Consider the following 13,945-nt stretch of genomic DNA (forward strand, 5'->3'; position numbering starts at 1 on the left):
AAATATAAGACACGTACTTACCGTGTTTTGGTGCCTCAATTCCATATTACAATAATATCCTCGTAATTAACAAGCTCAGAAACCCTGAACTCAAATTATGGTAGAAAGCGGATGCTTTCAATTTTTCAAATATTTGATGCTGATAAATATATTCAGAGCAACATTGTGGATTTGAGTAAATGTGAATATTCTTATTTAGTCGTTGCCCTAGCATCAATAAACGAAGCAATTCCAGAACCGAACAGTTTTATTGATTGCTTAAACAAATATTATACAAACAAAGGCAGGGATCACTCTCCGGTAGATTCCACTGAATTTGACCGGAACCCTACTTAGTTTTCTAAAAACTTTGAAAAAGCAAAACAAGCAAAATTTTCAATTCGACAAAAAATTATCCAATCAAAATATACCAAGTGCTCGAGTGAAATCTAGCCCTATCAGAAAAACTGAACACTGAAATATGAGGACATGGAACCTTAAACTTCTACTGAGCTTAAATAAACTGAAAATGACTAAACTATAAATTATCACCAGGCAAATTCTTAATTATAATTATTTGGGAATCTCTTTCTTTCGAACATTTCTTGATAAAAACAACAATTTCGGTGAAAACAGACAAAAGGATAGCTAAAATAGTGGATGATTCTCCAAATAAGCAATAAAATAAGCCTAAATCAAACAGAGAATTGACCTTATGCTACTCAGGACAGTTATTAGCCCACTATAAAAAATGAAAGAAGAAGGAAAGGCTGAAAAAACTATTAAGATAAGACTAAGGAAATTTCAATACACGAGGGATGGGAAAACAATAACCAGATTCAAGTAGAGGATCAAAAACCAGAAATAAGAACTAAAGTTTATAGACCAGTTGAACTGATTTGTAGTAAATTTTTGAAGCTTTGCCAATAAAAAGTTCCACAGTCCTGATTGGTACACCAATCCAATAAAAATCGACATGCTCATACATCCATATTCCTTTTTACATAACCAATAGAAATAAGATTATAGAAATCAATACGCCTGCCACAGATCAAATAAAAACATCCAATTTACTCAGAATCTTGTAAAAATTTTATTTGGTCACTGGGAACATATCCATGACAAATTTTATGTCTCTGATGGTATGCAATATGGAATTTCTTTTAAATAGCGATGGATGAACAAAGGTGAACTAGCAAAGGGATCACAGACAGGTAAACTTCACTGAGTTTGACCAGACCTCTGCTGCTCTATATTTCACATAAAAACAAAAATAAATTATAAAAGGTATCAATTCAGGTCACTACTCTTCCAATCGCCGCATCAGCCCTTTTCCTTGTCTTTAAAGCTATCAATTTTTATGATACCAATAGGAAAACCAGATGTCAAAGGCACTTTAAAATAACACCTAATATATAGCCTTGAAAAAGGAAAACAACAAAGCGACCGTTTATCATCATAATACATATTTCAAGGAGCTGCATATACAAGCAACGATGATTACCCTACTCTCAATTAGCACTGTTAATCAGATTAACTCCCAGTAATCCAATCTCTTTTTTCGTCACGCTCTTAAAAATCTTCACTTTTTTTTGTTTCTGGGCAAAAATAAGCTTTTTTTGGAAAATACATACAAGTACACATATAACCCAAAAGAAAAAACAATTACCTTTCAATGCCATTTTTCTTCAAATTGTTTTATAGTATTTTCGTTTGATATTTATTTTGGTATTCAGTATTCCTTTATGATCTTTGTTTCGGTATTGTTTTCGGTTATTTTCGATTGATCTTTGAGAGAACATAAAGGGGTTCGATTCCTCTGTCTAAAGGTTTACCGATAAGGAAAAAAGAAAATTTAAGGAATTAGTAACTATCATGATTCTAATTGAGAATAGGGTCTGTTCATAATAAAAAGAAAGAAATAATGAAAGAATACAATCTGCTGTGCACTGACAACGAGATTCACAAAATCACTCATTTTAAACTTCACATAGAGGGGCAACTGGGATGTTGTGAGATGTTTAAGTGAAATCAAATCATAAATTAAACTAAATTTGGCATTAGCGTGAGTTTAAGATCTTGATTACTCCGCTCTAGCTTGAACTGTAGTGAATTTGAGATAACTTGCGGATAAAATTTTCTTTGAGACTCTTGTTTTTTGGATACTAAATCAAAAATACAAGACATAGATTCTTAAAATTTTGATTAAAAAAAAGTTTGTACAGTGACTGCATCTATAATTGGCGACAGGACAAAGATTTAAAATCATGAGACTTTTGCTCCTTATAGAATAAAGTCAATAGAGTAAGGATTCAATATCTCTTTTCAATGGTAAAAACTCTTTCTTTTGTCATTATGATTTGTTAATGCTGCTTCATTCTACTTGGCAACCCAAATTTTACAAGTTAGCACATTTGAAAAATTCTCAAAGAAACCAAAGCCAAAGAGCCAGCCTCATATTCACCACTAAAACCCAAAGAGGCAATTTTTACAAGATATCCATTTTAGGAGGTGACATTTTCACGGGCAAATCCGTCAAGGATGAAGAGATGTCGTCAAGTGTATCATTTGGTCGAGGTTTGATCTCATCCCCTAGAGGATCATCGCTTGGACTCCTCCGTCGCTTGGTTAATGCATATTTAAAAAATTCATAGACACTCCAGCAAATAGCTGTAGATGGAACTTGATAGATCACTCTTGCCTGGAGACCTTGGAAATATCCACGAACTCCATTCAACATATATACAGTCCTTGCAGCGGCAACTAAACCATTTATTCTAACTTGATGTATACTCGCCAATGCTTCTGCTTCTTGTGTATTCAAAAGAGTTTTACACACATCCAAAGGTGTTGTCACGGCAGCAGCCAGAGCACCAGCAATTCCTCCAGAAATTACGTGAGCTTTTGGGTTATAGACGCGTTCTGGATTCGTTATATTCTGAAAGTATTCATAGGTTACGAAGTGACAAACTTGAAAAGGTACGTTCATTACGAGCTGGGTTCCATAAGAACGATAAAACGCACCAAGTCCTTCATAACGCAGAACGGTTCGTATACAATCAGTCATCGATGTAAAAGGACTATTGTACATCTGCATCCTTTGCTTGACAACTAAAACAAGAAAAAATAATTATTAATGACCCAACAAAAGTATTTGAAATGTTTATGAAAAAAACCTTTGACTGCTAAAGTAAAGGCAAGCATCAGGTTTTTCTTTCATACCCTTAGTCACTCATCTATATATTATTTCTACTGAACCTTTAAAAAAGCTTCAAAAAATGATATCAACTATAGGCTGCATTCTTCACCCCTGATCTTACAACAAAGTTCTCTCTAAAGCTTAAGGCCTGTCTTATAAAGAGGGCGTCGCTCCAATCCCTTACCCACTTTCTACATTTATTAACGAATGGTGTTATCTTCAGTTAACTAAGGAGGAATAGGCAAAATTTTCTTGTTTTAACGATTCTCCCTGACCGACCAAGTTAAAGGGTGATAAGAACTTGCAACTGTATGAAGTTCATATCATTTCTTAACTTACTTAGACAGGGAAGGAATCATTCCTTAATTAAAACAAGAATAAAATTGTCTATTCCTTTGTAGTAAATTAAAGTTAATCTCATTCCTTAATAAAACGTTGAATGGGAACGAGGTTTTAATAATAAAACAGGCTTTTAAATGTTCATTTAATTCAACAAAAAGTGGAAAAAAGGTGTTTTAAAGTAGCAGAAACTGTAATTAATACTCAAACTGAAAACAAACTGAAATTCGAATCAATAGCAAAGCCTACTAAAAACGAACAAAGATCTCGACAAATAAAAGTTGGGCTACCCCTCTCCTCAAAACCAGACTCGAGTGTCTTATTTGCTGTCCTGAAAATGATCTATATTCTAAACAGCTTTTTTTTTGTTTTTCATATTATAAAAAAAACAATACCGTTCCATAAAAAAAACAATCAAAACTTACAACAGGTACATTTTTGGCCATAGATTTAGTTTATCTATTTTAAAAGGATATTTAATTTTTACACTCTTTCTTCCTTTTAATACCACATCATTCAGAAGCATAAAAAATGACAACCCAAACAAACTTTTAAAGACGGTTGTCAATTTTGAATTGATATGTTTAGTTTTCAGTAAAATAAAAACGAGACTAAAGCCTTTTTTAGGGGGGGGGGGGAAGTGACGATTATTTGACTTTATACCTGTACGTTTTTAGGCTGACTTAATATTCACACCGATTACTGCTCAATTGTCTATTATTTAGCTATTACAACTTACATTAGCCAGGTCTGCATTACTCTTTACTTTTCTTTGATTTTTTTCTTTTTTTCTGAACAAAGTTTTCGATTCATCCCATGTTTTTTTTTTTAATTGGTATACTTTTATTATGCACTAAATTGCAGGATAACATCAGAACAAACATTGGAGATAGAAACCACTATTGTGTCGAATATGCATAGCTTAGTCATCAGAGTACTTGACGTTTACTTCATGCGTGTTTCCGAAGAGAGGAGAACACCCCAAATCGAGGGCATAGCGGCTTGAATTTCTTCTGTGGCACTGCCGCATGGGTTAATCAAAGAATGACCCAATAAATAACAGTTCAAAAAGGGATAAAATTCTTTTAATAGAGTGTTTCATAAACAGTGATGAAATGCAAGAGACCTCGATATCAAATTGTGACCACTATTTATGTACACTATTCAAATAAAGTTTCAGAAAGCTTCATAGCTACTCGAATATTTGATCATAAGATAATTTGTACACTTTCAGTAACTGGAATTACTAACAGAATGCAATCTTCACGATTGAAAAAAAAACCTTCTACGTAATTGGCGTTCATTTTTATTTATTTATTTTTTTATTGATCTTTTCCTTTTCCTACGCAACTGACAAATCCAAACTTTACTATTAATTGCAATGATAGTAAATAACCGTGGAAAACATAAATTAAATAGTTTTAGTCAATGTTGTCCAGAAAATAACTTCTAAATTGTCAAATACTGAAAGCTTCAGAGGAATTAAATCCAGTTGCACTTCATCGAGTCGTAAATCCTATATGCTTTGATCATCAATTTCTTAAAAATTCACAGAATTACAGGCGAAACATATTACAAAGTAAAAATAAACATATAAAATAAAACATTATCAGAATGAGCAAATATATGATAAGAGAAACATTAACGATAGGACGAATTTTTTTTATATGTACTTCGATTACAGTAATCTCAGTAGCTTTGTAAGATAATCCGGAGTTATTGGAAATAAGATATAACAGGTTGAACTGAGATATTGAGCTCAAATTTAGGACAGAGGAGGGGCAGGGAACAGTAGTGAAGACTAAAGCTAATGTTTTGCTTTAGCTTCATTCAACGTAAGCGGTGATCGAACCATCAATAGTCGTAATGTTTCCAGCTCCAAAGTAGCTGGACAAATTTGTCACAAAATCAATTTAGTGGCACATCCATCACAAACCCCTGAACGAGATTTTGAACCATCTTAATATGGCAAAATGTACTTTTTAGACCCGACAAAGCTGTTGAACGCCTTGAATATCCTTTAAATCAATGGATCTCTCGCAAACTATTGGATCTCTTGGAAGAAATATTGTGAGACACAAACAACTATACCTCTGCCTAAGGTTACATGAAAATGCGAGAACTGAAAAATGATGTAAATCAACCTGCTGATTCACTGGGACAACAGCCTCGGTTAGAAAACAAGCGACAATGAGAATAAATATACAAAAGTCTGCTGCGTAGCCATGCCGGGAACCGGCGGCAAATCCGCCGGGCTCCCGGTTTTATATCTTTAAACGAGCAACTATGTATATATTTATGTTTAAATTAACCCCATATCTGTTTTTAAATTAACACCTTGAGATTTTCTGGCATGAAAAAACGACCTAGGTAGGTCACGAGTGGGAGAAAATTCGTTTAGAGCCTTACTTTTGGAAGAAACAAATGCATGAATGACCTCATATTTAGGAGCACATTTCAAGAGCATAAATTAAATCATTTCCCCTCAGGAGTGGTTGTACCCTTTCTAGTATCTATAACGCATGTAAAATTACAAAAGATGACAAACGACTCTGAAAAGCTATAGAAAAAGGCATGGAACAAGAAACAGAAAAAATCACACTGAATTCAAAACGAAAATGTTGTACAACAAACGTGCAGTTAGAAGACAAAGCAAAATTACATGGAATAAAGAAATATGTCAGTTTAACATGAGCCAGTCTGTGAAGGATAAACAGGAAAGAAGAATTGATTCTAGTATCTATGACACGTGCAAAATTACACAAGATGACAGATGACTCCAAACAGCAAAAGAAAAAGAAAAGTAAGAAGAAATAACAAAAACCGCATAGAATTGCCAACGAAAATATGACTTAAAACTAAAGAATAACACGTTATTAAGTTACAGCTTAATTTAGATAATAATTTCAGAAAATTAAGATGGGATAAGGAACGTGTTATTTTAGCATCCGTAAAGGGTAGACCGGAAGGAGGAATTGAACTCACGTCAGAATTTCTTAGTGCAACTTAAATTACTGATATTCCACCCTATAACTTGAAAAAAATAAAATAAAATGATGATTATGCCAATGAGTAATTTAGACACGCCAGAGGACATAAGTACTGGAATATTCATGATTGTTTCTGAAAATATATAACAACGCAATTGAAGCAAAAATATGAAGACTGGAGAAAAGCTGAGAAAGAAGTTTTTTGGTATATATGACGTCATGAAAAATTATACATGAAAAATCAATCAATCAACTTATTTAAAGAAAACAGAGAAAAAAATTACAAAGCTTCAGACACCCACAAAGGCTCTTTGGCCTGAGAGAGTGGGAGACTAAACATTACATTACATAATAGTACTAAAAGTACTAATACTACTAAAAGTACTAATAGAACAGCTAAAACCAAAGGCACGGGAAAACTCTGAGGTAATGATGCACGAAAATGAATCACAACGTGATATGTGGCTAGAAGACATGTGACAACAAGCATCACAACGAATCCCAAATGAAAATAATGGACAAAGAAAAATGCGGTTAGAAGAAAAGCAACAATGAGAATCACAAGTCCCAAGAGAAAATAAATCATATATAACGGATGATTCTTTGATGCACTAACAGGGAAAAGCAGGGGGATCCTAAGGCTCGTTTTATAGGGGGGGGGGCGATCTTCGTAAATTTTATAGAATCACTACCTGATTTATGCCGAAATTTCGGCAGAAATCAAGAATTTTGCTACATTTCGGCCGATTTTGCAAAATTTCTGCCGAAAATTTTGGCGAAAATTTTACCGAATGCCAAGAAAGTTGGGGGGGGGGGCGCTCCTCCCCCCTTGGGGAGCCCCTGGGGAGGAGAAATTGAATTCGCGCCAGATTTTCTTAGCTAGATTGAAATTGATATATATATATACATTATATATATATATATATATATATTTCATGTCCTGTTTTATAGTGACTTTTGTTGTGTTCAAATAAACACAAGTCTTGGCCATATATAAAAGAATTTTTGACTTCTTGTTTTCAATAGTATCAAATTTTATGTCTTTTTGTAAATAGCCTATGATGTTATTAAGGATTCTCCCTTTGAATATGGAGAAACAAATCTTCCTTCACATCCAAAGTGTCACAAACTTTTTCATTCTTTTCTGCATCTTTTCCTGTAATTCTATCACAGTAACTTTAGCACATTCTCAAAATATTCAGCAAATCTCTCTTTAACTCTTTCCTTCTCACTAATTGTGGCCCCATTCTTACCTTTAACTGGGACAAGTCCAGATTGACTATTCTTTCACAACTTATTAACACATGAGAACAATGTTTTACTATTATGCAGTCTGGATGCATCTTCTGGATCTTCGGCAATTTTATCCATGACCTTCACTTTTAACCTCCTTAGTTCACATTTTAATGCTTTCTCCATTTTCTTTATAATCCCCTTATTTTCATATGATTTATCACTCAAATAATTCTTGTATAGGCCACTCCTCTTCTCTATTAACCATAAAGCATTTTCTTCTCTTCTTCTGTTTCACAGCAGGCGGGCTTTTCAGTTGATACTATTTAGCCCTTTTCCTTTTGCTTCACTCTGTGGGCTACAGAGCTACTGGCTTGGTTGTCTCTTATTTATTAGATATTCGACTCAAGAAGTTTAAATATAAGATGATTGATATAGATTTCTGTTCTCGGTGTGTAGGAATAGTCGGCTAGGCTCTTGGCTGATAGTGAGATTTTGTGGTATTTGAAGCACTTAAACAGTTTATATTGCAAGGTATATTATGCAGATGCCAGCTCATTAAATTCAAATAGGCAGTGGTCAATCGTTTCATTATTCATAATACAATACCTGCCAAGAGGGGACAGGGGAACTGAACCACTTGAATTAGGAAACTGATACGAGAATGCATCTATCCTTTCTCAGGATAGTATATCCCAGAGACTTAATTTGTTGATTTTGGGTTAAATGAATTTCCTGGAGGCAAGCAATATCGATGGGTTTATTTTCCATAAAAGATATTAGTTCATTCAACTTATTTTCTGAAAGTGATCTTACGTTCTACTGGAGTACTGATATGTGTTGTGTTGTTGATTTATTTTTCATATGACTGTGTATCAATGTTCAGCTTTGTTAATAGTAGAGCAAGATCTTTTTTTGCTTGAATGAGCATATGATTAGGGATGTAGATTTTTGCCAACTCAGCAATGATTTTTGTTTTCTGTTGTTGTTGTATATTCATGGCCTGAACTGCATTGCAGTTTAGAATGAATAAGCATATATTTGGGGTTTGCACGTTTGGTTGTGCATCCAGTTTGTCAGCTAAGGGACTAATTCCTGGTAGTGTTTCTGGTTGGTTTCTCGTTGGGAGGGGGTGCCAGGCCGACCTCATCTCACTAGGCAAGGAGGCTTGTTGGCTTGGTGATTCTTTCTGATAGAGATGTGAGCTGGGGGGCTTAAAGGATGGTGTTTTGTAAGGAGTACTTGATGCATTGGGAGTGTTTGACTTGGGAGTTTTATTTGATTTCAATATAGGTTTTATGTGGTGTGATTGGGAAGCATTTGCTTCCATAGCTGCAAAAGGGAATAGCCTTCTCTGTTGCTATTTGGAGTGTTAGTGCTCTTTTCTTATATGCAGGGCATTTTGTTTTATTGGAGGACTCATGTGGGCCTTTACAATTGATACATGTAGGCTGAGTGTTGTTGCAAGTTGTCAACTCTTTAGGATGGGAGCCTTTACAATTACTACAGGCTAGGAGCATTTTATTGCATTTATTTGTTGTCTGTCCCAGTTTCAGACACTTCTGACACTGGATAGGCTTTGGCTTGTATTCCTTGTGCAGTTTGATTTGCCCAAATAGGAATAACTTTTCTGGGATATTAATTTTTTCCTTCAGTGTAAATAGGAAAGATCTATTGTTTTTAATCCATTAGAGTTGGGTTTACCCAGTTGAGTGACATCTTCTACAGGGATTGTGTTACCAGCCCTATTTGAGAGCCCTTCTTTTAACTCCTGATTTGGTATTTCTAGGGGAACATTATATACTATTATTTTTGTTGGGGATTGTTTTGGGTTCCATTTAGTTTATTTAATTGAGCTATTCAGAAGATATATTAGCTTAAGTATTGTATCAGCTGATTTCTTATCCTGGACAGATATTATCAAAGATCCATCATGGTGAATGTTAAGTGAAAACATTGATTATAACATATTGAAAATTGCAATCCTTATTTTAGTAATCTTTGTTATTTCAAAGGGGGTATTTGGAGAAATTTTGAGGTAAATTCCTAAGTTTTGGGAAGGATAATCTTGGAAAGGAGGAGGGGAAATACTTTTGATTGGGGATGTTTTTTTCCTTTTTTTTGGAGCTCCTAAAAAGGACCTCTTGAAAGCCATTATCATCTATAGTGACATTTGCTCCAACACTGATCATTGTCCTATTCTCAGAATTTGAGCTTTCTTGTGAGCTTTGTGATAGGGAGCTTGACCAGCCAGGATGGGGCACAAATGGATTAATTTCATTAGTATTTAGGGTGGGATCTGGAGGTACCCTTTTTTAGGGGGAGTTCTTTTCATTGCCTTTTTGAATAAGCTTTAAGCTAAAAAGGAAAGGATAATAGTATGATACCAGACCGTCTGTACTCTACAGTGGGGAAAACTTCACCATCCACAAAAGAGACACCACAGTATGGCCCTGAGGAGGATTTTGAGCACGAGGGGTTCAGTACAGCTACTGATTAATCGAGACAATAATTCACAAGAAACTTATTTTTAAAATTTCTTAAAGTGTTGCTGTTGCTATTGTTGATTCTGAATTCGTTTTCTCAGTCTTGAATTTGGTTTATTAACACAGTTATTTTGCAATATTTTCGCTAATATACCTAGCTGCGTTTCTGAATTTCTTCCCTAAGACACCATCAGCGACTTCACAAACCATTTTCCTAAGATGATTCCATCCATCTTCTACATTTTCAAATTTTAAAACCCTCCATTTTAATATTCAACTCTTCCTGGAAAGTTTCTCTCAAATTCTCTTCCTGGAGTCTACCAACATCATAACATCCTGAAAGGTAAGTTACCTTTACTAATTTTCAACTTTAAATTAACTCTAGAGACTACTAGATAGTAGTATTTACTTTTAACATCAATAACAGTACTCCTATATACCCTAGTATCTTGTGTTGATCTTGCCTGTCTCCGGTTAACAAAAATTAATAAGGTTAGTTGTCATACCATTATTTAACAAGTTTCTAAAAAAGAAAGAAAAGACAAACCTTCAGCAGGCGTCATAATAGCATCATGAAGAACGGTTGCCAAACAAGCAGCGACTCCGTGAGCGACATGATTTTCGTTCGCAGATAGAACAGATCGTACTGCAATAGTTTCTTTAAGCTTTTCGTATGCGGAGAAGTATAGAGCATGTGCAGGACCAGCGCCAGCCATCATCGCACTCATTCCACGCATTGGGCGCAACAAACCTTCACTTCTGACCATCTGCATCAGCACGTCAGATATACCTCGTGACGCACCACCAGCAGGTGGGGCAAGGCTTTGAAGTCGGGTCTAAAATGGTGAATTGTACTGTAAAACAGTTTTCCTAAACTCCTTTAGAAAGCTATTGAGAATCCAACTCACAGTACAAACCCAAATGTATGGGTTACATCAAGTTGTTTTACAGTCATTTACCACCCCAATATAGTTAAAGCATTGTGCATTTTGGCAAACTAAAAGTTATTGAAGAATGTCATAATTTTTTGGGGAAAGGGGACACAAAAAACAAAATCCTCCAATGAATTTTCACTTTTAACAAACGCACTGTGGGTAGTGCAACTGTTTATCTTTTAAAGTTAAGAATTTTGAAGGCTGTATACTTTTCTAAAACTAAAATTCAAAATTATGGTTCTTAAACAGAAAAGGTAAAATAGAGAAGATAGACGTATATACTGTTATTAATTAGATTTTCAAAGAAGGGAGGATGGTGGTATCAAGACGTTTTCATAGGAAGGGCTTGGGACTGACAAAACGTACATGCACAACATAGCTTATTTTTTTTTTCTTCAAAAAGCTCCTTCACGCAAATCTTAAAATAGATCCTGTAGTACAACGGTACTTGCCTCAATGTTCTGATTTTATTGTTCTTTTTCAGTTTCATAATTCTATTTCAGATACAGTAATCATAAAATGCAATTATTGGTTTATCCACCTCAAAGCTTGACCCATTTTATCCCACAATAGAAACTGTGAAGTCTAGAGATGAATAAGGTTGTTCAAAAGGGGAGGGGGTAACATCCAGGGCCTAAGCTGCAGAGGGATCAAGAACAAGATTTCTTTTCAAATGCAAAAATTTATCCTATCCAATTCAGTGATGTTAACTGAGAGAGCCAGGGGTTAAGGTTCTAAAGTTATTAAAATGGGTGTTAAAAATAAGGTGCAATGAGGTTCCTTCACTCTTAATCATGAAAATTCTTTGGTTCTTGTTCTCCTTTCACATAAAACAATTAAAAAGACTTCACGTTTCGGTTTTAGGTGTTGTTAAGTCCATTTTACGATTGAAAGAAACAAATTGTTTGCCTTTACAGGTAGCCTACGGGATAAATTATTCATTTGCATGTATTTGACAATCGCTATTATGTTCTGTGAAAGGCTCGAACAGTTTGGAATGACAAAGTTTTGTAATCATTTTTCTTAGAAACATTTTCTTTCAGAATATGTGTTGCAACATTTAACAAGTGGCTTTTTGCCAGACAGATTAAAACACATCAAGTACAGATAACTCGAATGGCTGCAAACCAAAAAAACATTTTAACATTGCAATATTTCTACATCGAAAGAAATCTGAAACGCGTTCAAACATTAACATATATCTGAAAAAACTTTGAATGGATCAAGCAGTTCGCGGTAATGAACTGTAAGTCAGGAGCAACTCGGCGAAATAGAAACAAGAAGTATAAAAACTAGAATTTTGATAAAAAAAAAAATAGATACATCAAAAGAAAAGGATTTTTATGCTGATTCCAAATATATAAAATTCATTGAGTCTAATATTACCAATCAAAACCTACGGGCCTGACAGAATTTGCCTGATTTTCGAAAAAGGGAGGAAATACACCAAAAACTCAAGTGATCTTAATAGAGATCCCACCATCAGATTCAACATATCAGAGTACTATATTATAGAGGTTTCATGCTCGTATCTACAAAAATGTAGAATTTTCCATTTTTTTTGCCAGAAGAAAGATCACAAATGCGTCTTTATTATTATTTTTTTTTGTCCAGGGGGAAATAATATCAAACCAATGGTCATAGAAGACTGGGAGAGGGCTCATTCAAACAGAAATCAAAGTTCTAGTGCATTGTTAAGTGACCAAAAAGATTAGAGGACAACTAGCCCCCCCTCCACCGCCGATTCCCCCCCCCATAGACATCCGATGAAAATTTTAAAAAAGCCATTTGATTCAGCTTAGTTGAAAGATATAAAAACTTTGCCTTTGGGGACGACAAGACCCCCCCCCCTGATAAGGACTGTAAGTTAAGCAATTTGCTCATTGTTCATATATAGTATTTGTAATTGGGATACAGACATGTTTTTGGGGTAATTTTCTGCGGGCGTAGGGGACTCTTTATGGAGAAAAATTTTCTTTGGGGAGGGGGAAGGAAGGGGATTTTCTGACATGATTTGGAAAACGTTCAGAAATAAAACATTTTTTAGATTTGAAAATTCTGAATTTCAGATTTGAATAATACAAACATTGTGACATGGGATTTTTAGACTCTGAATAACAATCATTTTATTGATACTTTGAAAGGCTAGATGTTTTGAAACAGCAGTTAGGAGTTTCAGAAACTCGCCTTCCATGATTAGTAAACATGGAATAAGGTGATATAGAATTTATTTATTCAGGTAGGAGGGATGGGATATATAAGGCAGGGAGTAGGACTCATGACAAACTGTTTAGGCTGGAATGGTGTTACTGATAGAAATTTAGTGGCATGTTTTCTAAAAGGAGCAAGGTATTAGTCATAACAGTATAAACCCCTATAGAGCCAACTAATAGAGTCAGAAACACAACCATCATAACAGACTAGTACAGCTATGTAGGTGCACAAATTTAGTTACAATCAATACATTATTTGTTCAATACCCATAACTGCTATTAATAAATGGAGAATTTGCATAATTTGAGAAACTGGTTTGAAGGGGAAAGAGTCCTATTTGCAAGTGTAATTCTGGTTATGTTATTAAAAATGAACAGAAATTAAAAAAAAGAATAAGTTTTTTTTCCAAATGAAAGTAAAGAGCTACATTCAAGCTTGGAATAAATACTCTGAGCTACAGTTAAATTTGAGTTTCTGCTGCTGAAGGTTTTAGAACAGCTGTTCAAGAAAAAAGTCAACTGGAAATGGGCTAAAAAGTATTTTGTTACAACACCTCTACAATGGAAAACC

At 34.6% G+C, this 13,945-nt stretch overlaps 1 protein-coding gene across 1 annotated transcript; it reads right to left on the bottom strand.

Moving 5' to 3' along the window:
- Positions 1-229: 229 nt before the first annotated feature.
- Positions 230-11,064, bottom strand: LOC148956449 (mitoferrin-2-like). The gene is made up of 2 exons (XM_089108283.1): positions 10,774-11,064; positions 230-3,090 (listed from the first exon to the last, which is right to left on the bottom strand). The coding sequence occupies exons 1-2, from the start codon at positions 10,997-10,999 to the stop codon at positions 2,468-2,470; spliced, it is 849 nt and encodes a 282-aa protein (XP_088964409.1). The 5' UTR covers positions 11,000-11,064; the 3' UTR covers positions 230-2,467.
- Positions 11,065-13,945: the final 2,881 nt, after the last annotated feature.

Source organism: Artemia sp. Qi Xiang Cuo, chromosome 1 (genome assembly GCF_049724085.1).
Source record: "Artemia sp. Qi Xiang Cuo chromosome 1, ASM4972408v1, whole genome shotgun sequence".
In the NCBI taxonomy this organism is placed as follows: domain Eukaryota; kingdom Metazoa; phylum Arthropoda; class Branchiopoda; order Anostraca; family Artemiidae; genus Artemia; species Artemia sp. Qi Xiang Cuo.